Here is a 24,567-nt window from a genome sequence, read left to right on the forward strand (position 1 = left end):
GGGGGGGGAAACCCGCGAGACAGCAAACCAGCAGTAAGCAGCCCTGGAGGTAAGCGGGTGAGACCCTCCACTTGGCTATGACACTTTGATAGGAATTCAAGGTGGGCGCTCCATAACGCCACAGTCGGGCACGGGTAAGTCGGGTGGAATTGGAAATCGAGATTTCTTCCTGTACATCCCTCCACCTGCAAATATCCGAGATTATTATTTCCGCCCTGTGCTAGGCCAATCTGGGACGATGAATAGAAGCTGCATTGCATGTTCCGAATCAAAGCTTCGATGTGACCTTAACAAAACGGCCCCGCCGTGTTCTCGATGCCTGCAAAGGGGGTGGACTTGTGTGAGGGCGGAGCGCAAGAAGCGCGCGCGAAGAACTAGGGGGATTACTTCCCCTCCATCACCGCAAACCGGAAGTGAGGATGGGCCGTACAAGGCCTCGGACATACCAGTATTTGATGAACAATCTGTCGACTTGTCATTCCTCGACAGTTGCTCACCGGACGAAGTCGATTTTCTAGCTCAGTTAGCCGACCTTGAAAATTGCGTCGATATGAGCTCCTTCGGCTGGACACCGCAAGAAAATGTCTCCGTGGTCAGTGACCACGGCCTGCCCCAACCTAGCACCGGTGCATCGACATTTGATATGCGTGTCCCGGAGATCGCCATGAATGTGGGGTATCTATGCCCGGACAACTTTCGACTTCCTGCCGACTATGTCCTGGAACTAGAAGGTCCGGGTACCGTGCCCGTATATCGATTGGAAACATATGCGAGGCTGTTTTTTGCCAATTTCCACCCTTTCTTTCCTATACTGCACATTCCCACTTTCTGCTTGGCCTCGTCTCCCGCTGTGCTTGTCAGAGCGGTCTGCTTCATAGGCGCTGGGTTTGAAAACAGCACAACGTCGAAATCGGATGCGAAGCTTCTTCATGGGTCTTTATCAACTCTGCTTGCCAAATGCTGCCTTCATTACGACAAAATGTCCCCCAACCTCGAGGAGCTTCAAGCAATAGTGCTTTTCCAGTTAGCGAGTATGGCAAACGGGGAAAGTGCAGCGGAACGGGCTGCGTCGCGGCTCCTGCATCCACTTCTTGTCTCTGTCATACGACAAGCAGGGCTCCTCAAAATCCATGGCGAGTGCTCAAAAGCTACACGGAATGCACATGTATGGCAATCATGGATTGAAAAGGAGTCTAAGAAGAGAGTTCTTTGGGGCGTGTTCACAGTGGATTGCTATCAATCCATCCTATGTGGCAGTAAGCCACTTCTTCTACCAACAGATACACGCGCTTCTTTTCCCTGTGATTATCCAAGCTGGAATGCATGTTCCGCCTCGTTGTGGGCTGCAATGCCAGCGCAAGATCCATCGAGCTGTTTCTTGTCCTCTGTAAAGGGGCTCATGGTCAGGCAGGCTCCGTCAGAGTCAAATCTAACTAAATTCGGCTTGAATCTGTTGATTTTGGCAATTCACTCACTGCTGCTGGAAGCTCAAACATCAATACTTCCTGTGGATCTTTCCGCCCTAGAGGGAGCATTGCATACATGGCATATGTCGTGGGAGCAGTTTCGAAGACGATCCCAGCATCAGTACGAATTGAGTGCAGGAAATATTCTTATCGCAAATAGCCTCTCATTGTACTATCTGGCATTCCACTTCTTGAGAAATGGGCGCCCGGTACTAAATGAGAGAGCGTATCTGGAGAAGTCTAGGGTTTCAGGTAATCCGTTCATAATCAGAGAACAGGAATATCAGGATGAAATGACGAGACGTGTTCGAGAAATGCTTGTTGAGTTTCAGGGGGGAGAGAATGCAATGGCAATGCTTTTATAGATCATACCACAGTATCAATGAAGGTCACTCTTTGAGCAAAGACCCACTCTTGATGTTAATATACACAATAGAAATTTATTTGTAATCTTACTCTTGCACACTTGAAGAATACTGAGGTGCGCTTCTATTTAAAGCTCCAACGCAGGGATTGCAGAACAGATAGAAGTCCATTAGATGTAAGAATTCAAAAAGGCATATTTACATCAATACATTCAAATCTCTCCCATTCCATGTTGTAGTTGCTTCCCATCTCTGATACTAATCCTCTTTCTCAAATGTGCGAGCTCTGTTGGTTCAACCACGGCAAAACAGCCTCAAAAACGGCCTTTCCCTGCTCAGGGAACAGCGCATGCGACGCATCGGCAATAACTTTAGAAGTCGCTCTATTCGGATACAGGTCCATTGTCACATTCCATTGAGCCTTTGGTTGGAAGGGGTCATCCGCAGGAATCAACTCGAGGACCTGTGTAGTATCGGCACCACCCCAATGCGATGCCAAGCTACCATAAGCTTGCACAGCGGCGTGCTCCATGGCAAGAACATCCGGGTACCATCCATCGAGCCAGATATGAGCATCGTGATTGGGCGCAAAGAAGGCTGTCTGGAGAGCTTTGAGTCTTTCAGAGATAGGCAAAGAGGTGTTGCCAGTGATAAAGGGCATTTTGGCGATATCAGTCGGGAGATCGATGCCACCTGGGGCAGCTACCACAATTGCAGGTATTTTTTCCGGGTAGAGCACGGAGCTCACTTTGGCTAGGAAGGTACCAAATGCATGACCGATCACTATAGCTTGGCCTCCGCCCAGTGTATCGATCACAGCTGCAATATCGGCCGCCAGGTCTTCGAGTGTGACATTGGTGATCGGGCCCGTAGACTCAAAGGTACCCCTTGGTTGAGGTCGCAACACAAGGTACCCTGCATCTACGAGGGAGTTGCTGAAGTAGTTGTAATCGTCACCTCCGTCTCGCCCGTACGATGGGATGATCACAACTGCGGGACCTGCGCCTTGGACAAGAACTTGGATGTTTGCCTCACCACTCCGGACAAACTGAGTAGGCCATTTGTAGTTGGTGAGTGGTTGGGTGAACACGGGTAGAGCATGTGCACAAGTCGCCATGAAAGCGAGCAAAAGGCTCGAAGAGAAAATCATAGTTAAGTTGAGAGGAATGATATGCTGTTGGAACTCGATGTGAGGGTTTATAGTTCATTTCTAGGGACAAGGAAGCCCTTTATATGTAAAAACCACTTCTGACCTAATCCCTTCTTGGATTGCTCTTCCATGACGCTTGAAACACCATAAATCCGTTAAATGGCCTATCTGACAACTTCTACTATCGGACATTGTGTCTTGGCCTTGGCAGGTGGATGATGATGGGCCTGTAGATCGATCTATTGCCGGGAAGCCGATTGTAAGACTGAGAAAACCCCGAAATTAATCAACGCCCTGTATAGATGCGGTTTGGCTTCCTTAGTTGCTATGTTCAGGCGAACAAAAGAAACTCTAGATGGCAAACCTTTATATGACACTACAATGGTTTCTATTTGAACAGTCAGCTGCTTATTATCGCAGGAGGAGCCTGATAGAAACACTCAACATGAACCCAACAGTGTATCTTCATGGAATGAGGTAAAGCGCAAGTCTGAACTGTATTTCTTCGGAAACTATCCGAATAATAGGCTACCGCTAAAAAGGATATGTCCAACGTTCCTAACTACGTAGGTGGATGCCGATATTTGGGAATATCCGTATTTGCGGGTCGGGATTTCGGGGAAAACGAAAAATTCGATGGAATTTTGGGATTTGAAACGGGATATGACCGCTATCTATTTCGATGCATCCAGCGAATCTTGACTCGTGGAAAATTTGCAACATGAGCCGCCATCAATTATGATATCATCGTGTTTGTTGAGAGCTGTGATCTTCCTTAATATGAAGAGGTTCGAATTGAGAGAAAGAATAGCAGACCCTAAATAATGAGAAGAAAAGGCATACTTTATTACAGAGTATATATATCCCCCGTTTCTGCCATTGGGAATGAAAAGATCGGACCGGATCTTTAGAGCATTCCTCTGCACTCTTCTTTGGGGTTACTTGATATTCCTCTGGATTTTGAACAGTATTGACAAAGTCTAACTTAAACCCAGATGAATATATTCACCCCTTGGCCTATATTTACTGCAGCCCGGATCTTTGTCCGCACTTTTCAACCGTCAAATCCCCTCTCCGATGTAAGCAACTTTGGATCACAAGCACCATCTTCGGGGGTTCCTCTACTCTACCAGTAGCCACGCCATCTTCCTCATCTACTAGGGGTAACACTTCACCGAGATACATCGGCCCCTTGATGGACTCGATGCAGGTCCTTATGGTTTCGCTTTCCAGTATGAAGCTCCAAGGGGGCTTGGCGGCCTCGTGTTTGGCGCATCTTGATCACGAGATCAACCGCGGCGCACACGTCACGAATGAGAGTTTTGTTGGGCATATAGACTTCGAGTATGCACTTCCGGCGGTCATGGATATGCCACGATCATTATGTAATAGTTAGGGGGAGTTGAAGAGCACCTTGTTGATTTGTTTAGTCATGCTTGGGTAGATATGATCTTCAGGTTTACGGGACTATTGCAGCTCTAGACACCACCGAACTAAGCTGGATATTGGGGACGAGATCTTTGGCTGGGTCGCAGGTGTTGCCGTCACGTAACTTGGTTGCATGACCAAATCCCTCTGTAGGTAGCTTGCGCGTAGTTGAATAGGATCATCTTCCTACTTCCCATAGCTTATACCGGATTTGGTAGCATGTTAGGAGCTAATTGCTATACTAACCGGCTGCGGATGCTGCGCTAGATGGGATGGTGGCGGAACATCCTATAAAGGACGCCGTAAAAGTTGTGGTAGTGGTACCCGAGCTTGTTCGGGATTTTCTACCTGCACCGGACAGGCGGTATCACGATCTTTAGTATTTCCATCTCTCTACTACTATCAATACTATTACTCCTGTAGAATATGATCCACCACAGTGAATTCTCACAGTTGCTGCTGCTGTGTCTGAGTGGAAGCTCGTTAACATCAACAGTGTGACTGCTGTCTATTTTGCTGGATATCTTATTCCCTTGTATTTGATAGCAAGTTCCCATATTCCATGCCCTTCGGGTTTAGCTTCCCGGAATTAGCTAACGTCCAAGGGGATTTTTGATTTTTTGATTTGTCAATATATGCAAGGTCTGTCGGTCGTTCTCGGCCGTGAGTGTTGTTTTTCTTCATGTTTTTTTTTCTTGCCTCAACTTCCCTTCATATTCTCTCTGCCTTATCTGCTCTGTTAATATTGAGATTGCCTAACGCGCAAGAAGAATGAACACGAACCTCAATGTGAAAAGGAATGAAAAGGAATTTCCTGTTTAGTCCTAGCCCGAAGATAGCGGCCTTGTATATCAGGCAGCCATGCATGCCCCATCTGGCTGCGTTGCATATGCTCTCCAAAATGTAAGAGCCCCCACCTTTCAATTCCAACTCTGCTTACTCAAGTCACAAAGCCTACCTGAGTTCTGAGAGTCGATCAGCAAGGAACATGTCCACCCCAAAAGTGTGGACGCAGCCAGTGTGGCAGGAATTTCTAGCTGCTCGAAATGCTGGACTGCCACATCTTCCAGCTGTCTCAGAACTCGACGCAGAGGTGGTACGGATACTTGGTGGAAATCCCGGCGACATGCAATTGCAAGGAACCAATACATATCTAGTCGGCAGTGGCCAGGAACGGATTTTGATAGACACAGGACAGGTAAGTGATGTTCGCCATCCTATTTTAGGACTTGGAGACTAAATTAGAGAATAATGTCTACAGGGATGTCCGATCTGGCTCACAACTCTGGTCAACTATCTTGAGAAACACCAATTGAGAATCTCCCACGTACTGCTGACCCACTGGCATAACGATCATACCGGTGGTCTCCCGGCGCTACTGGCGCAGTATCCACATCTAGCCACGGCGGTCCACAAGGCCCAGCCGGACCACGGCCAACATTCAATTCGTGATGGACAGACTTTTACTGCCGGAGTAACTACGCTGCGAGCCTTTTTCACACCCGGACATAGTCAAGACCACATGTGTTTTGTCCTGGAGGACGGCGGTGCCATGTTCACGGGCGATAATGTGCTTGGACATGGAGGAAGTGTTGTTGTGGAAGATCTAGGATCATACATGAAGAGCTTGAAATCCATGACCCAAAGTGTGCGCTATGAAGAGATAAGAGTTGGATACCCTGGACATGGTGCCGTGATTGACGACCTGCCAGCCAAACTCATGGTCTGGAGCAGACACTGGGAAATGCGAGAAAAGAAGGTTTTATCAGCTTTTGTTGGGGGGAAGACAAAGATAAAGGCACCCTTGTCGATGCGGGAGATCATCGCATGTCTCTATGGGCCCGAGATGGAGGCGATGGCGGGGCCATTCATAGCGCAGGTTCTATCGAAACTAGTTGATGAGGGGAAGGTTGGACTTGCTCGCGCGGGACAAGAGAAGAAGTGGTTTTTGTTATAGAATAACTATGTTCAATGCTTAATTGGAGTAGGTTAGACTAATTCATATGACCGGAATTTATACATGTTTCGGCAATCAGTATCAGTCTCCCAAATGACTGAGCTGAGCCATACACCACAAGTTTACCCCGATAATATTGATGCTGACAACCCCTTGAATGCTTGGTCCGATCCAGACATAGCATAGCCTATGTCGATCCAGGGGGGCAGCTCTTTCATGTTCTTTGGGTCGTCCAAAACTTACTGGAACTGTGCTTCAACCCATCATTCCAAAAGTCACAACACTCCAAGACTGAGTGCAAAGAGCCCACATTGGAGAACGAGACCTAGATCTATCCAACCCAGCGAGTAGCGCCATTCGTGATTTGCTGCAATCTCTCACGTAAGAAAGTAGCTATTCCTGGGAGAATATCCGTTGGCAGCTCCGATCCATTCTGTAGACCATTTAAAGACCCACTCGCTCCATCATAGCGCTCGGCAAGTCGTAAAATGAGCCTGGCCAGCTCTGAAAGCTCTGTAAAGACTTGTATAGCAGTAACCTCATACTCAGGGGACCCATAAGGCCCGACACCGGGATTCTCCCATGGTGTCGGCTGGCTGAGTATTCCAGCAGGATGCTGATCTTTCGCGAAATTTGAAATTGTCATGGCATGCATGTCAATGACTGACATGCAAATTGCCGAAATGAGCATCCCCACCTCCGCTCGCTTGGAGCAAGAACAAATCAGAATTGTAGAAAGGCGATGCAAGGCTGCTGTGATAGTTTGTGAGGTTGTGCTGAGAAGACTTGCGTCTACAGGGGATGCTCGTCTGAATTGCTCTGCTGACACTTCTAAGTCGGAGAATATGTCCAGAATGACCAGCAGGCAATCCGGATCGGAGGTGCGGTGGGGTTCTGCGGTAATGGGGTCTGACTGTGCCGTTTTGTTGTTGGATGGAGTGGTATTTGGAGTTGAGGTATTGGATGCCACGTTGACGGGTGCGGAGTCATTGAAGCGGGAGTATAGCCTCGCGCTCTCGTCTACAAACTGGGTCGTTGTTATATCTATTGCAGAGAGTCGGTTGGATTCTTCAATATTGATTCCTTCTGAAAGCTGTTTTCTTAACCGGTAGGGCCGGCCGGCTCGTCTTGCTGGACTGTAGAAGCATGTGTATCCAAGCTTATCACAGCGGGCACAGAAGGGTTTCTCCTTTGTGCAACGTACTTTGGAGGAGGAGCATTTATCGCAAGAATCTTTGAGTTTTGGGGTTTGTAAGGTGGAGGTAGTATGCGGAGCAGTGGGTTTGGACGATCTCGAAGTTCGAATGCGACTGCGGTCCATGACGTCGGTTTCTGCTTGTCATGAAAGGATTGCTCGTGGACCCAGGTCCTGCAAATCTAATAGTTCCCATTATTAGCCATTTTGGGTGCTTGTGACTAGCCTTTCTCCTCGTCTTCCCTCACCTATGTTGTAGATCGCTTGGTCTTGGTCCCGCTTACAACCCACTTCCGCCCCTCCTTGCCAAGAGATAAGAAATATGCAAGCGAAGCTGTGGAGCAATCAGCTGCATCGAACATCATCCAGACAGTGTTCCAGGATACAACCTGGGATTTTTCCCAAGGTTAGAGACCAAGAGAGAAACTGACGTCGTGATGAAACCTCGTGTCCCCAGCCAAAAACCTTCGGCCGACGCGAGATGGAGCTTGAGTAAACACTAGCCAAATCGGGTTAGGTCACACTTTGACGGGTCAAGCATCCAAGCCAAGGTTGAGCCGTCAGGGGAAAACCAACACCGTGCGACAATGGAAGCCTCAACCCCGGATAATCCATACCTCCTCGAGGACTCAACGCTCCTTGAAAACTACGACTGGCAATCCATTCTCGCCCAATGTACAGCCCATGACAATCTACTTCATCCGTCTGTGGAGTCTGGTGGTGGTCTGTTCGCAGATGCACCGATAGACGACCTAGATCTCGATATCAATGTCGATCTTGACCCCGGTATATACCTTGGCACCTTTGCGCCGGCTCACTCCATCCCTTTTGGCACTATTCCCAACCTTTGCTCTGTTCCTACACCTCGTGTGAACTCCGATGAATTTGACAATCACGATGAACCGACGCTGGATTGCTCCACGCTTCCTGGTTTCTCCACCCCACTATTCGCTGTCCCAGATTCAACCCTTCCTCCAGTCCAAACACCCTCACCACCAACGACAGCAGCTTCTTGTCTCGCACAGCATGGCACCCCTTGCATAATGACTGCGACACAATCCCTTCGCTCACTCCACGTCCCCCAGACTAGTTGCGTCTCCCGCCGAAGCGGCGGCAGCCATGACCGCAGTAAACCCGAACTGCCACGCATGTCCGGCTCGGTCCTTAAAAGCAATAAAGATGCAGGCATGTCAGTCTGCCGCATGCTACAGTGTGGCTGTGCCCTCCGTCCACAGAACCAGCTGATCCTAGCAATTATCTGTTCCCGGCTAGTTTCGTGGTACCGCGCGATGATCCGCGCGTGCTTTGTGAATGGAGCCAGTAGTTTCTCTGGGCACAGCATGAAAATTGCACCCAACCAGGCAGGGTCCGCATTGGAGAAGGTAGTTCATCAACCCGTCACCATCGGAGATCACTCGGTCGATGATCAGGCGCTGGGATTGACCATTCAAGCGCAAGTCACGCTAGGTGAATTACGACATATGCAGCGACTGGTTGAGACTCTATCGGATCGCATGCGGGAAACCGCCAGCTCATACCCGAAAGGGATGCAGGGCTTCGGAGCCGAAGTCGGGTTCCCGTCAGCCGCGCTCCCGGACATCACGCATGACTGGCTGGTGGCGCACCTGTTGAATGAAGTTCATGCAGCCAAGGCTGATTTAATGACAGCTTGGTCGCCACCATGATCTAGATCCTCGGCGAACTGATCAAGAAGTATATTGCGCTAGAGTCACATTCGACTTGAACGATCTGCATCCGGAAGAACTTGCAGCGGCGGGAAGAAGGCTTGGGGGTGTACTTTCGCATGAAAGAGTTTGCGGGACTGCTGGCGCATACTGGGAGAGAACATTCTACCTAGATCCAATGTGTTCCTTCCTCCTATCCCTATTTCATCCGATACTTTGATGATGTCACGTGTTGACCCCCACGTGTTGCCCTAGACAACGCGTCCACAGGTCAACACGGGTGTCGTAGTAATCGACTGTTCCAGACACGCGATAATCGATCTCTATTGATTTGATACGCGACTATACAGTTGCCCAAGCTTGTTGATAAAATCAAGTCTCACCCCGAGTCTTCCCCGCATCTGAGTTGATCCCTTGATTGACTTCACCGCTTCTCCGAACAAATATCCCGACACATTCCCTCAGTTTCAATTAACCCAACTCTCATCTCAGTATGAAACCTCATTTCTTGTTAGGAAACCTGGACGCCACGTCAGGTCTTCAAGACGAACGTATGACTCCCCGTTCGTCGAGGCATGAGTCTTCAAGACGAGGTGATACAATACACATTCCGTCTGATGACCCTATCGCTCCTACCGTCTTCATGGGTCTTTACAATTCACCCAGGTGGCAAACCAAAGACGCCATTCCACATATCTCAGGTAAAACTGAGATTGGCAGCTTCAAATCACAACGTACTAGACGGCAACCACAAAAGCCGTTGGCAGGGTCTAATCGGAGAGCTCCGCTCCAGCAAAACTTGAAGGTTCTCCAGGCAGGGGCGACAATAGTTGATGTTCCTGGAACAGGTGGCGGCAAAGAAAATATCCCTCCTGGATTTTCCGTCATCAACAACAAGAAAAGCAAATCAGGAAACCATTCACCGGTGTCCAAAATGGCCCGTCCAACCATGCAAAACTCTACTTTCAGAACGCACATAACAGCCAAGCCTAAAGAACCGCGAAAAGATCCACTGAAGCGTGTGGCACTGGGTGAAACACGAGTGAATGCCGTCGGAGTCCCTAAAAAGATAGGACATCCACCTCCTGCTGAGAATCCTTCGGCCTCTGCCTTGAAGCATGCCTTTTCCGCCATCGTTATTCAACGGGCATGGCGGTCATTTACAGAACGACGGAATAAGTACGCGTGCGCTATAGCCACAGCCAGGACGGAGTCGGCATGTGAGGTGATTACTCGATGGTGGCGCGGTGTCAAAGCCTGTAAGCTACGAGAGCAGACAGAGCAGGTGAAGCTGATGGCGAAGACTCAACATACACCTCGACGCAAATCTGCTGGTCAGAGATCGTCTGTTCGCCAGAACCAACCCAATTCTGGCCGCCGAGGTATTCGGCGCCTCTAATGGGGCCTTTCCGTTTCCTTTCCGTTTCCTTTCCGTTTTCCTTTCTGTTTTTCCTTCTATCCCATTTTCTCAAGTATTCTTATTTATTTATGAAATGATACCCCTACCGCGTTTTGACAGGCAGTGCGTTTTGTCCCTGATGTTGTTTTGTCATGTTTCTTTCGGTTCAGCTCCGGTCACTGCCAAAAAATATTTGTCGTCGACTGCATCCCACTAAACGCCTGGTTTATGCAGACTCTCCTACGGGCAGCGTTAGTGAATTCTCGTGTTGTCCGCCCAGAATTGACTATTCTGGAGCGAGAGATTTCAGAAAAGAAATTAAATGACCCAGCCAGCGATCTCCAAGTCCTGATCATCACCTATGATCTAGGACCTCTCGGCCTGTATCTACATGAGGCGTGTAACTGCATCATCCTGACTGCGCCTGGGATTAACTGGACCCAGGAAGCACGGGCTGCCGGTAGATGCCTCTGGGTAGGCTTCATGGAGAAACTATCAGAAGAAGCAAGACACTGAGCTCATTCCGCCCAGGTTCGCCTTCTATATCAGAAAAACAGAGATGGCTTTTCAAACCCCAATCACATGATACGGGATACGGGATAATAACATGTTTCGTACCTATGTGTAATAATACCAGTCACATGTTATAGATTGTAAGACAGATACAAGAGCCTATTATTAGAAGCCCTGGACTAGCTACATAGAATGTTCCACGCAAACGCAACAAACAGCGGAAACAAAGCAACATCTCTATCAAGTACAAGCGGTACCATCGCCGTCTCAGCAATCTCCACACTAGAGGTCCCTAGGGACAATGCAGAGCTACAGCAGGCAACTCACCTCTCTTACCAAGCCAAAGAATCCTGACCACCGCCAATTATGAGCAATGACCTACTTGATTGCCTCTTATAGCAAATTTCTCACGCAGCGATATTGCAAATGCAACAGCTTCACAGGTACGGATATTCATATCTATTGAGTCAATATTTCAGATATTTACCAATCATTTAACTAGTTATCAAGACACAAATGTCACATCAGGATATGCTACAGAAGGGCCGCTCAGCAATTCTGATGTGTGCCCATAAACAAAGTACTGCAGTGTAGCAATGGTGTATGAAGTAATCACATCCTTAGCCCGCAAACCACCTATCGTCCCAATACTTTCAGCCTGAATTATTTGTCGAACTTCATCCGAAACACCCAGAGCATCAACAAGCAATGGAATGTCAGAAAAAGTATAGTGTTTAGACTGTGCGAGTTGTAGCTCAAGTTTCCATCCTCGTGAATGTGACGAAAATTTTGCCCAGCTGCGATCTGTTGCCTGGGTATGGTTTGTGTTACCAAAAAGCAGGAACGGACTCGACAGTCCTTTGTCCACGACAGACCCCCATAATGCGCCGTCTAGATTGATACCCCCAACAAAGCGATTGTCAACTAGTATTGTCTGCGCTGCTGTTGCTCCACCAAGGGAATGACCAAGGATGGTTACTCGATCAAGAGAGAGTAGATGTAAATTTCCCTGTGACAAAGGGAATAGGTTTCTGATCACTTTTTCGTCGTGCATTTGATCAAGTAAAAATACCATGTCCTTAACACGAACGTTCAGTGCTGAAACAAATTCTGTCGTGGTACTGATGTTTGCGAGTCTTCCGAGAACCGTACGGCCATCGGGATATTCAACGATGTCAGCATCATACGGGTGGTCGACGGAGACAACAGCAAATCCGTTACTCGCAATATCTTGAAGTAGCAATGTGTACATCAATCTCGAGGTTGCCAGTGCCGGCGAGAAAAGCACTACTGGGTAATCTCCGTGAAGTTTGAAAGGAAGTGGCTGCTGCTGTGTCTGAGTCTGGATCCTAAGGGACTCAAACGTTCCTGGAGGTATTCCAAAAGACTGGAAAGTCTCGTCTTCAAACTTTGCTGTTGCATTCGGCATGTAAGATGTAGAGGGTACACTTCCGCAATTGACGGGTGTAAAGGTAGTGACCATGATAGAACGTTTGCCTCCTTTTGGGTCATAGGGATTGGTTCGAGACATGTCAACTAGTTCACTTGCATGAAGCGTGACATCGCATGGCCCGGTGCTTGAAGGGAGAGGGACAATTGCCGTTTGCCCGAAGCTGATAAGAAGAAAATTAATTGAGAGTAGGATGGCCCGAATCATTTTCGCGGCTCTCTGACGATGAAGATGAAAAGACACACGTATTATAAGATGGAATTATGAGCGGAATCCAGCGGCAAACCATCTTGTATATATACTCCTAGTAGATACCGCTTGTTATGTACCCATAGAGAAGTGTAAGATCGATTTTCTCTTGATTCCACTAGAAGCTAGATGGTCTATGAGGCATTTAAGGGCATTTGCGGTATTTTCCGCTATTGGCCTATATTATCAGGCTGTGAATCGAAGATCCATCAACTAGGTATATAGAACCTTGGGAGACCGACGATGACGACAACTGTGCGCCCCGTTATTCGCGACCGGGCAACTGAGAGTCATTTTGTGATGATGGGGCTGTGCAATGTAACCTCTGAAGGGGTGTGCCTTTCTTAATAGCGGTGCCGCTCGATCCGACACCGAGATTGTAATGCATGTCATCTAGGAACTGAACCACTGGGGTGATTCAGGCCACAGCAGCATCTGGCTATTTCGTGTCGGTACTCTTGCTTTCGTCCAAAGGCCCACCGGCCTCCTTTGTATCTATAACGTGCCGATATTCCTTCGATGCCGCATTTCCCGCTCCGTCCAGTGTGTCAGGCTGAAAGCAAAGGCACAATCGTCGGTGGGGTGGAGGAAGAGTAGCGACTGGAAGAAAGGAGGCGACACTGAGTGCAAGATAGAGGAGTTGAGGAGAGGGAGAAAAGAAAAATTGGGTCCGAATAGACCCCGGAATGAGGCTTTTTGGCCTAAATTTGCGGTGCCTTTCTCTCCCGATCTCATTTCCTATGATGAGTTTCTCATAGCACTGATACATATACACTGACAGAATATATAGTACTTTTGCACCATGTGCCATCAGATAGGACACATCCCTTATCTTCTCCTTCAAAATGGTTGAATCGCAAGCTCAACCTCAGACCTTTCTCATGTCCCTCTTTCGGCGAGTTAAAACCTTTGAGTCTGACTTCCCTTCTCCTGGAGACCTTCAGGGACTTGGAATCCAAACATTCGAAGTATCCTTTGACACGAATGAATATGGAACTCTCAAATTTGACCCGTGCTTCTTTCAACCACACCCAGACAAACTCCTTGAAAAATATCTTATCCATCCTAAGGTGGACCAGGAACATTATGAAAATCATCTAAAGATACCACATATCCGCACCATACAGGATTTCATCAACGACTCCAACGGAATATCTCCCCAAAGTTGCTCCAGTACTTGAGGATCTTACATGTATAGATCGTCCTAGGTATCTAATGGAGAATGATGCGTATAGCCAAGCCGAGGGGATAGAGGATGTTATCCGTTCTCACCTGGATACGCCAAGACAAGGACCATCAGATGACTTTACGCTTGAACACCTCAGGAACCAACTATATTGGAGGTAAATAGACTGCAAATCATTGTAAAATATCTTCTACGCTTATGGATGCAACTAACAACTTACAGCCCGGACCATAAGGCAGGCGATCCAAATCAAAAACGTGGCGAGTGATCAATCATTACCGATACGCCGATCGCCCCCTCAAGCCACATTCGGTCATGTCATGCCTTGCCCATATTCATCCTACTGATACAAATCGAGAACTCACTACACATGAGCTAAGAGGTATCGTGTGCATGATGCTCCTCCGGGTGAATCATAGACCATTCCGCAGATATCATATTCATCCAGTAAGTGTTTCCACAATGTGTTATAGTGTGATAATACCTAAGACCTATATAGATTCTTTTTTTCTCTTACTTGGGCAATCAACAGGGGAGAATCATTCAGGCTTCGTATGATGGAAAGGGGATAATCATACAATATTCACAACTATGGAACTTCTCAGACGTAGAAAAAGCGCTAGTGGAATTGTTCGTTCGGTATTGTTTGAGTGAGCCAGTTGGCGGTACCTACACATTGCCTATAAGATAAATTTATATTTTGCTGCTTTGTTGAATCTTGATTAGTGACTTAGCTACCCATATCAGAATGATTCATATAAAAATATTCACCACATTCCAAAAGGCCGCTACAAAGACCGCTACAAAGACCGCTACAAAGACCGCTACAAAGACCGCTACAAAGACCGCTACAAAGACCGCTAAAAAGACCACTAGAAAGACTAAAAGACAGCTAAGAAGACGTGACGAGGTAAGTGCGATTGTTCCCATACGTCACATGTGTAGAAATGTACTTGCCATATAAATCATGTCAGACTTGGAGGGCAGGAGCGCCCACACCTCGGTAGCTCCTCACCTCATTTCCTTTGTCCTCCAAGATTCGTACACACTGCCATAACCCTCTCAAGCCAAAAAAAAAAGCAATTTTTACACCATGTTGACCCCCTCCATGCCCTACCAAATGTTCATTCGGGTTCGAAATTTACCACTTTGGACTTCGCTGCCATGAGAGCCTTACGGTCACACAAAATGCAAGCCAAACTTTCCCCAAGGGGTTTTGCTTAGACAACAAAGAAGGCTTGTGAGAGGATACGCGACGACAAGCACGGCCGAAAGTCCACCTTCGTCGGTAAGTTTGATAAGACGGCACTATCAGGAGCCATATTCTAACCGGCCTTAGTAGACATCTCTAACAATTGCTGACTACGATTAGCAGTATCTTGAGTGCCTAAATAATGAGGAGACATCGAATATTTGAGCCATTGCTGAAGATGCAAACATACGGCCCGTGGAACATCGCTCATCCAACTTAGATGCTTGTTTGTTAGCAGACTGAGTCTTGTTCAAATGGTTTTACCGGGTATATAGACCCGGTATTTGCCAGTTCATGTGAACATGATTCTTTCCTTCTTCTTCTTCTTCTTCTTCTTCTTCTTCTTCTTCTTCTCCTTCTCCTTCTCCTTCTCTCTCTCGCTAGTCTATAGTAGTCCAAGAGGAATAGTTACCACCGACCCATACACAGCGTGTCAACGCCAGCCAAATACTATTGTCAGATTTTTTAGTCTCTCTGTAGCCTAGCTTCAACAACACTCTACTCAATCAATCTCACGTTCACCATGCACTTCGACGTAGTCCTCTCTTGACAACTATAATGACTATGTGAGAATACCACGTATATTCGATTTCCGACTACGTCATATGGTGGCCATTCCATCGTCACTGCTGTTTATACCATGTCAGATTGTTATTTTAAGTTAAACCCCAATATAAATTGCAGGGGTAGCCACCGAGCCACCGAGCCACCCAATGATGTCATAAGGCGCACGCCCCAATATAATAATGCCCTTCTGACACCTGTTTCTTTTGTTTCAATATTTACCTCTATCTATAATCCTCTACATTTCATTCCCTTGTGTTAATTCCGAAACTCGAGAAAATTCTTTGATTTCATTCAAATCTACCATTTCAAATCAAACCATCATGCCGATCGAATCCAATCAAGACAAAGGCGTTACCGGAGCCGCTAAATTCGTCACCTCCACTCTTGGAAACACAGTCGGTGGTGTCACCCGCACGGTGGGTGGAGTGGCAGGAACTGCCGGGCGAGGTATCGGTGATACCATCACAAGCGCGACGGGGAGTGCTGGCGAGCCGATTGGGAATGCCCTCGGTAGTGCGAGCTCAGGTCTTGAGAACGGGGCGAAACGGGTTGCTCAGGGAACGGAAGATGCTGGGAAATGGAAATGAGATCTTCAGCCTGTTTTTCCTTTCTCTAGAGTCGTCATAATTAGCTAGATCATAGCGCTCGGGCCGAGGATGCAACAATGCAGCAATTGTCCAAGTCCCAGTAGCTCTTTCTGCACCTTCTGACTAGAATTCCCAACGGTGTTATCTTCGTGCACTCTTCTCTGTTCATCCAAGTTTGTAACCAGCGTAGAATCGTCGCTGACCTAAGTCCGCTGTATCTGGTTCCGCAACTCCTGGTATTTTTCAGACCTGTGTAAGCGATCGGCTTTAACCCGAAGTCTTTAAATGGGTTTTATCATTAGTTACTAGATCATCCTTCTCGAGCATTCATAGCCAGCCTGCTTGTCGTTGCGATATCGATCAAAGGTATCTTCGGCATACACCCGAAGCACGGTCAAGTCTAAACCTGAAGTGATCTATACAATAATGTGAGTTGTAGCCTCTACCTTAGTAGTTTCTCTAAGGAACCTGCCCGGAGGCATCTACCGACAGCCTGAGCTTCCTGGCTCCAGCTGATTCCAGGTGCGATGAGTAAACGCAGTCACAGGCCTAAGAACGAGAGATCGTGGACCTTACGATATAATGAGGGCCTGGAGGTCACTAGCTAAGGCAAAGCGTAAATAAAAGTAAAGTGGGAGTAAAGTGAGAGTAAGGTGAGAATGAGAGCGCATTCGCCAATTTAGCGTGGCGGATGATTTCTTTTGCGTACTCTCTTGGCTCCTTTCCGGAGCGGACGTCGTCAAGGGTATTGCAAAGCATCTGCAATTGGTAGCTTCGAATGTGCTCCCTCGACCCAGTGGTCGCTCCAAAGTTTTTCGTGAGAATGAACCGCATAATCACGCGCCAATACTACTCCCACGCCCAAGACAAACGTTGGGGTTTGGAGTTCACCCAAGGCAACGCCATGGACGTCGTGAGCATAGATCACCACCACTTGGCTGTTCTCATGGGCAAAATGGAGACAAAGATGACCAATAGGATATCAGGGCCACTGACATCGAGGGATATCACATTGAATGTGGCTGTTAGCTCCACTGGCTCCAATACATTTTGTTGGAGAATCTGCTGAAAGATTGCCCGAAGGTGCGGCGAGCCATACGACAGTCGGCTCACTAGTTCGGGCTGTTCGAGGTCTCAGTATCCATTCAGACTGAGTGCCTAGGAATCACCACTTGGTCAAATCAGCGACGAAAGTGCTGTGATTTCGCTTCAAGCCGTGACATGATGCATACCAGAATGATTGACACGTTGTAGGGAAGACAAGGTGAGAAAGAAACCATAGATAGAATCGTATGGTGTTTGCTATTACTCTCTAAGCTGTTTTGTGTATGTGTCTAGTTCACCCCCGAGGTCATCCACATCCCAAAATGTATCACAGCCTATGCAACTCGTCTTTCATCCCCGTTGCTCAGACTTTGACTGTAAACGTACTCTTCCATATACTATGTACGTATATAGGTAAAGCCAATTCTATTTCAGAAACTATATTGAGCCATCGCCTTCTACTCCTTGCATTCTCTTGAAAATGCTCTCCCACGCTTCCGCGCACGGCACCAAGCTATCATGATCAGTACCAAGCACTACTCTTGAATCAAATTCAACCACACCCCTCGAGTCCCCATCATTGACCTGATGCCAGCATTTCTCAACATAAGCTTGCCCCTTCTTACCAATCAAACTATCAGACTCAGCAAAAAATGCATAGACCTTCAACGGCGCTCCATCTCGCGCTCTTTCACGCTCTACCACCTCACGCACAAAGACCTCATAGTCTTCACATTGCCCCCATATGTTAGGCTCCTTCCGTAGGCACAGGAGCGCCTCACTATTAGAGCCAACCGTTTCCTCCTTGAACATACCCTGCATCATGGAAGAGCTTATCTCCTTCTGCTGGTCCACGTCTAGTTCGTAGTTCTGCGCTATGTACAGACTATTCTTTGCCTGGTTATCACCGCTCTTTGAGGGAAATGAGGCAGTGAGACTGGCAATGATTGCTCCACTGGTTGCTGTTGCAGACCCATCATTGGCGAGGAAGAGGCGTGGGATATGATGCAACAGCTTGAAGGCTGGGGCAGGGATATACTGGGCCATTCTCAAGGATGTCATCCCTGATTTGGCGGGGTCCACCCATGGCGCTATCTTTTGGTTAGATCCTGAGAACTTTTGTTGTAATATTCCCATCCAATGTGAAAATGTACACAAAAGGGATAAAGTGATCTGCTGGAACTGCAACATACCTAGCATGGTAGCCATCGGCTTCTCGGGATACAGAATATCTCGACAGTGATACAGGGTGTTCAACAGATACATAGTGCCAGAACTATGCGACACCAATGAAACATGCTGGATACCTACATGGGCCAACAGCCGTGGGACAGTCTCAATCCAGGTGGAGACTCGCTGCGCCAGCGGTACATTGGTGGAATTTCCCATCCCAGGACTACATACAATATGATTAGTTCCTGTTGTAGTTGAAGGGCTGGGGTACACCTACCGATCAACAACCAAAACGCGCACGCCCCATTTCTCAGCAATCGTGTGCGCACAGATTCCGAGGTACCGGGATGAAACCATGCCCGGCATAAAGAGAATTGTGGGTGTAGTCCCGTTCTTATCAGGCTCGCGGCCGTAATCGCCGTAAGTCACATTGAGAGGGCCATGGGTAGAAGTTGGCTCGATGGTGAAGGAGCGATGGAAGCGGGGGTTGGAGACATAAGAAGCAGCGAATGAGCTGGGGGTTGTTGGGTGATCTTCCATTGCATGTATACAGTTGAAATGGAAAGATGGTTAGAGGTAGGAAAGGTGAAGAGTTTTCGCCTCGTATTGAGGGTGAGAATAGGCATCTGGCAAAGGAGGATAAGCTTGGATGTGGGGGCCTAAAGCTGAGAATTATTTTTCAGCCTCTATTTCTCTGTGCAATATATCTAGATTACCGGATAGATTACTACTGGCCCTTTATATCAGTATATTAATGTATTACATCGCGCGATGTCCTGGTGGAATATTGATGGAATATCCAAATGAGACTGGGCCCACCATGATCGAAGCGGGGAAGGTCTCCCTCAACATCATGGAACGAAGCATCAAAAATATTCGCTGATTTCTATCTGATTCATTCTTTGGATCTTTAAACCAGAACTTCCGTGAGAACCTCCTAATATGACCACTGTTTCTTTTACCCTAGTATGCTAGTAAATGAAGAGCGAGGTGTACTGCTGGCGCAGCGACAGCGGCAACCCACGCAGACTTATTACCCCAAAAGTAGTAAGGGACCAGGTTGCTCCATTCGTCAATATCTATTCAGCTAGATTCCAATACCCCAGATAACCTAGTGAGTAACTGGTATTGATGTTGACGGGGCTCGTAAAATAAGTCTGGCTTCAGTTGTGACTGCTAAGGATCTAGTAGTTCCTAATTAAGCTCAGTATACGATGATAATGATTATTACTAGCCAGAAACAGCGGACTCTCAAGCAAGCAGCATGTGTCCATTGCGTGCGATTTGTGAGTCAGGTCCATTGAGGTCATCCAGTTGTTGGGAGAATTCGTTAGGGGGTTCTATGGGGGATAGTGTTGAATATTGCTGCATGCTACTATGACTCAAACTGATATTGGAATCAGTCATTTCCTTCAAGCCACGGGATCTTTTTGTCCCGAAGTAGAGATAGGTCCATGACTCACATTATACAATATCAAATTCAAGGACACATGAATAGCAACCAGAATAGTGCTAGAGGGATTATTTTTAGTGTATAAACTCGCTTTACATACAATAACATGAAAGGGAAATATGTGAAACAGTTCTAACAATCCATACGAGCGCGTATACGCTGTATTTCAACCGTAATCCTGGTTGCCAGTTTAGGAAGTGGGATATACAGTTGTGCTTCCCTACATTCTCAAATATCGAATCAGATGAAAGCAGTTTGAACATCTTAATCCGATTTTGAACATCAAACGCGTCAGCACCAAGCCATGTAATTACATGGACAAGATATCACATATAAATCAATCCCTGCTAGTGCAGATGTCGCATCATACAACTACAGCCCCAACATAGATCTCCGACAAAGATCGTCAACAATGAGACTCCACATTATCTTACCAAGAAACCTTTACAGTATTCATCGCACGGCCATCTATCATCAATATATCGTATTCCAGAAGCGCTATGCTGTACATCGTATAGGGCAAGCACTAACGTACAGTACAGATCGACCCGATCTGACGTAGAGCCATCTCAGAAAGCACCGCACCGCTAGTTCATGTCACGACCAAAGCACAATAAAAGCACATGCTACCATAGCAACCAACCACGCGGCTGATCACCGTACCATGTCCGTCTCCATCCGTGATGTCACCAGTTTGGAGGGTCAAATGAGCATCCGAAACGTATATTGTAATGTTAAAAGTAAGTTAGAAGCTCAAGCCTCCATCTCTGAACCCATGGGTCGCTAATATGACATCAAATGCATCGACAGACCGACTAATTCCGCGCTGGTATTGTCGCAACCGCTGGAATCGCCTCCAAAGGGTCCCAGCTTAGAACAGGTATCATATTGGCCAGGGATTGGCTGGCGATCGAGCGAATGACGGAGCGGTATATTGTAGGTTCTGACGTGATTACGTAGGTCGGGTTTTGTCGCTCGAGATAACTCCCGCTGATACCGCTCGTCTCCTCCCTCTTTCGGTGATCATCGAGGGTTATTTCCGTGGTTGGAGGTTTCGTGGTTGGGGTTATTGCGATGGACATGAAACTGCTGGAACTGGCACTGTTTCCTTTGCCGCCTGTCCATTATACGATGTAGTATACAATATGTTCGATAATATTGTAGGTTCTGGTTCTGGTTCTGAATTCAAATGTTGCTTCGCATGGGCGGTACCCGAAACGTGTTTCAGTCCCGTGTCATCTCGGCGCCCTATTAAAAATGACATCATACCGCCTATATCGTATAGAGATATAGAAAATTTCAATAATTATCGCCGAGTCATGCGCAAACTGTATCAAATTGTATCATGATCATTTGGGCTGTAAATGCGACCGCCATGATACCTGTACTGAGACAGAGATAATCAGATGGTCATGTTAGTGGCTAGACAGTATCCCGAGTTATTCCCGGTTCTTTACACTCTCCGTTCCCGGTCTATGGACTCACTCAAGGATTCATTCGTCGGCGGCCGATGCCGTGCTCCAAACGCGCACGGGATTCCTATGTCTCCCATTAAACTGAACGATCATTGGCAAGTCGATTTCGCGTCCGATGATCAAGCACGAGAGCCAACCATGTTCTGCGGTGAGGAGGTCCATGGGCAGGTGGAGTTGATTATCAAGCATTTCTAGAAGATTTGCACCTGCCGATTTGAACAGTGGCGATACGTTGTACGTTGAAATTGAAATGCCAGAAATGTCGGGATAAGAATTTCGGTGCCTTGGACTTTGAAGAGGTCGGGCGCATCTTACGTGGATTTGCAGGGATGAACGCTTATAGCCATAGTAAGAGCCGCAATATTGCGCAAAGTGGCGTGCCAAGACGTAACTCGGTGCTCTATGAGAGGTTGTTACATTGGTTCACGCACGTCTCTAGATGGTTGCTTCGTATGCCTGCAAGAGAAGAGATGAAGGGGCGCCACAGTGTCGATCGTATCCTATTCCCAACGATGAAGTGTACACATGGTACTGCGTACTAAGCACATCATCCACATACAACTATCTATAGGTACCATGTACAACGTGCAAGGAAAGATCCGTGCCAATATACTCCGTACTAAGCACCTAAATCACCAGGTGACAGGCGGTGCATAAACAGGTTTTCAATACCCAGGCTGCTTACAGATCTCAATCGGACCGGACCGAGTCGAACGGCCAAGCCTGTAGCCCGTCGATCCCGAGCCAAAATAACAGAGCACTGCCACTGCAACCCCCTAACTCAATGCATTATTGTCACTTGGTGCGACAGCTTGGCACAAACAATAGCACGTAAATAGTCAAGATCAGTGCCAAGACTAGATTCAGAGTGTCAGCATGATCACCATGATCGCCCTTGGCGAGACCATTCCACCATACATTGACATTCGATAACCGCACCGCCGCGACCGGGCGTCAGCGAGTTCATTTTTGAGAATTCGATCTATGTAACACGGTGCTTGGCATCGAGAGGGACTCCTATCATGGAGCGGATGGTTATCGCAGGGGTTTAGTGCCAAGAGCTCTTCAAGAAAGGGGGTGTTATCGAAATAGAATCAAATCATTGATTCTGAACCTGAACCCCCTTTGTGGAGAACTCGGCATTTCTTCTCCGTCTCCTTGCTCTTTCTACCCCGTATTGTCACACCCGGAAATATTCGTTGTTCTTCAGACTGGTTCCATACCACACAGCTCAAGTCGTACCGGGCGCATTCTCAAGATCCAATGCCTAGATCTTGGCAGTTTGCTTCACCACGCGCTATCGCCAAGCATTCCTCCGGTATGGTCTAGAGCCACTGCCCTCTCCTTGCAATACGCACTGCCGGGTAGATCATTTATCTGCCTGTTCTACCTGTCTCTTGACGAGTAGGATTTTGTGAACCCCTAGGTTTGTCTTGGCGGGGAGGTCATGAGGTTGATGTTTAGGCTGTGACGTTCCTCTGGGGAAATCTGCTCAATGGAACGGTGTTCTCTGTGGGAGGCACGGGGTGGACTTGGCATTTGCCATCGTCCAACTCGACAATCGATTCTTTGATGGAGTGAAGATCTGGGGTAGAGGTATGTATCGGGACCCGAGATGGTCCATACTGGAGATATCCTGCACAGACCAGCAATTGGTATGATTAGTCCTTGTGTATTATCTTTTGTGTGAAACATGTAGGGGAATGTCTATGTCGGAGGAAACATCTTGCCACGATCTGCCAAGATCATAGTAACATTCCTGTATTGACAGTGATAGAACAAAGAGAGAATAGCCTCTTTCCAAATTGGGATGGAGATTATTGGGATCAATCAAAGTCATCAGACTCAATTGAATTGGGAGTCAAGAACATACAACATACAACATAAGTTGTATATTATTTTCAAGATCAAAGTCAATTGATAAAATTCATACTTCGTACTTCTCCATAGAAACAGCACACGCAGACCGTAACTGCATCTGGCACAGTGCAGTAGCCCCAAAATGAAAATGCCTCATACATTCCCATCTGATTATTAACCCATTTACCCGTCCCGCTTATCGCGCATTGCAGTTTGCATTTGACCAATCTCTTTGCTTCTCAGAACTCCACTTCCCCTTGTGTGTCCGGTCAACGATTCGGGTGTTATTTTTATAATACTTTGTATATGTTGTACTCCGTACTTGCGCTTCAATTTGGGGTACGGAGTACGGAGTAGTTCTAAAGGATATGTTATACGTTCTAAGTGTCAAATAAACATCCCGCTCGTGCCATCCCCTGGTCGTAGTCTGTATCCCCACTTGCACAGTTCACACCTTATTACACTAGGCACACGTATGTTGTTCTCCGTACTCCGTACTATACTTCATTTTCTTACACTTGGCAACTTCGGACTTGGGACTTGGGGACTTGGGGTAAGTGCTATAGAGCGGGTCTTGCCAATCGTCAATTGAGTGATTGCCACGATATTTGAGCGGAGAAATCCCCTTCCACAATCCCATCGTGCCACGAATACAGCGCTACTCCTAGTAACCACTTCTAATCAAACCATATTCCCGTCCTATAGAGCCTCCCGTTGCGCAAACTTCTCACTCCTTCCTACTCCACTTGGGAGAACTTCTCCGATGCATCGGGGAGGGGGTCTTCTTGGCCCATTCCACAATATCCCAACCAGATGGTGAGCATTGCCGCCCAGTACTCCGTACTGGATTCCACAAATTTTTCATTTTCCCATTTTGGCGGGAAAGGGAGCCCAAGCCCAATTCCAAGCCCAAGGAGTGAGGGGTGGCCAAGGAAACACCCCGTTTCTATTCCCGTCTGCGATATTGCTGTCAACGCGGGAACTTTTGTCCTGCATGTACCTAGAGTAGGACTTTGTAGCGACTTTGGGTATGTTCGTATCCTTGTACATCTCTGGATACGATGTATATTTTCAAAACACTGTTTTGCGCCCCGGCTGCCTTCTCTCTATTAG

At 47.4% G+C, this 24,567-nt stretch overlaps 10 protein-coding genes across 10 annotated transcripts; 6 read left to right on the forward strand and 4 right to left on the reverse strand.

Moving 5' to 3' along the window:
* Nucleotides 1-238: 238 nt before the first annotated feature.
* Nucleotides 239-1,831, forward strand: PEX2_109890 (Zn(II)2Cys6 transcription factor; the record flags this gene model as incomplete). Its single annotated transcript, XM_016748255.1, has 1 exon — nt 239-1,831. One exon carries the CDS (start codon nt 239-241, stop codon nt 1,829-1,831), a length of 1,593 nt encoding a protein of 530 aa, XP_016595097.1.
* Nucleotides 1,832-2,102: 271 nt separating this feature from the next.
* PEX2_109900 (alpha/beta fold hydrolase) lies at nt 2,103-2,981 on the reverse strand (the record flags this gene model as incomplete). Its single annotated transcript, XM_016748256.1, has 1 exon — nt 2,103-2,981. The coding sequence occupies one exon, from the start codon at nt 2,979-2,981 to the stop codon at nt 2,103-2,105; it is 879 nt and encodes a 292-aa protein (XP_016595098.1).
* Nucleotides 2,982-5,397: 2,416 nt separating this feature from the next.
* On the forward strand, nt 5,398-6,366 carry PEX2_109910 (uncharacterized protein; the record flags this gene model as incomplete). The annotated part of the gene is made up of 2 exons (XM_016748257.1): nt 5,398-5,607; nt 5,671-6,366. 2 exons carry the CDS (start codon nt 5,398-5,400, stop codon nt 6,364-6,366), a joined length of 906 nt encoding a protein of 301 aa, XP_016595099.1.
* Nucleotides 6,367-6,697: 331 nt separating this feature from the next.
* On the reverse strand, nt 6,698-7,687 carry PEX2_109920 (Zn(II)2Cys6 transcription factor; the record flags this gene model as incomplete). Its single annotated transcript, XM_016748258.1, has 1 exon — nt 6,698-7,687. The coding sequence occupies one exon, from the start codon at nt 7,685-7,687 to the stop codon at nt 6,698-6,700; it is 990 nt and encodes a 329-aa protein (XP_016595100.1).
* A 461-nt stretch (nt 7,688-8,148) lies between these two features.
* Nucleotides 8,149-9,246, forward strand: PEX2_109930 (uncharacterized protein; the record flags this gene model as incomplete). The annotated part of the gene is made up of 1 exon (XM_016748259.1): nt 8,149-9,246. The coding sequence occupies one exon, from the start codon at nt 8,149-8,151 to the stop codon at nt 9,244-9,246; it is 1,098 nt and encodes a 365-aa protein (XP_016595101.1).
* Nucleotides 9,247-9,739: 493 nt separating this feature from the next.
* On the forward strand, nt 9,740-10,645 carry sha1 (putative calmodulin-binding protein Sha1; the record flags this gene model as incomplete). The annotated part of the gene is made up of 1 exon (XM_016748260.1): nt 9,740-10,645. One exon carries the CDS (start codon nt 9,740-9,742, stop codon nt 10,643-10,645), a length of 906 nt encoding a protein of 301 aa, XP_016595102.1.
* A 1,018-nt stretch (nt 10,646-11,663) lies between these two features.
* On the reverse strand, nt 11,664-12,815 carry PEX2_109950 (alpha/beta hydrolase family protein; the record flags this gene model as incomplete). Its single annotated transcript, XM_016748261.1, has 1 exon — nt 11,664-12,815. One exon carries the CDS (start codon nt 12,813-12,815, stop codon nt 11,664-11,666), a length of 1,152 nt encoding a protein of 383 aa, XP_016595103.1.
* An 887-nt stretch (nt 12,816-13,702) lies between these two features.
* Nucleotides 13,703-14,038, forward strand: PEX2_109960 (uncharacterized protein; the record flags this gene model as incomplete). Its single annotated transcript, XM_016748262.1, has 1 exon — nt 13,703-14,038. The coding sequence occupies one exon, from the start codon at nt 13,703-13,705 to the stop codon at nt 14,036-14,038; it is 336 nt and encodes a 111-aa protein (XP_016595104.1).
* A 2,144-nt stretch (nt 14,039-16,182) lies between these two features.
* Nucleotides 16,183-16,449, forward strand: PEX2_109970 (uncharacterized protein; the record flags this gene model as incomplete). The annotated part of the gene is made up of 1 exon (XM_016748263.1): nt 16,183-16,449. One exon carries the CDS (start codon nt 16,183-16,185, stop codon nt 16,447-16,449), a length of 267 nt encoding a protein of 88 aa, XP_016595105.1.
* A 1,482-nt stretch (nt 16,450-17,931) lies between these two features.
* Nucleotides 17,932-19,206, reverse strand: PEX2_109980 (alpha/beta fold hydrolase; the record flags this gene model as incomplete). Its single annotated transcript, XM_016748264.1, has 3 exons — nt 17,932-18,584; nt 18,687-18,889; nt 18,944-19,206. The coding sequence occupies 3 exons, from the start codon at nt 19,204-19,206 to the stop codon at nt 17,932-17,934; spliced, it is 1,119 nt and encodes a 372-aa protein (XP_016595106.1).
* Nucleotides 19,207-24,567: the final 5,361 nt, after the last annotated feature.

The sequence above is a fragment of the Penicillium expansum genome (assembly GCF_000769745.1).
Source record: "Penicillium expansum strain MD-8 chromosome Unknown contig378, whole genome shotgun sequence".
NCBI lineage: Eukaryota > Fungi > Ascomycota > Eurotiomycetes > Eurotiales > Aspergillaceae > Penicillium > Penicillium expansum.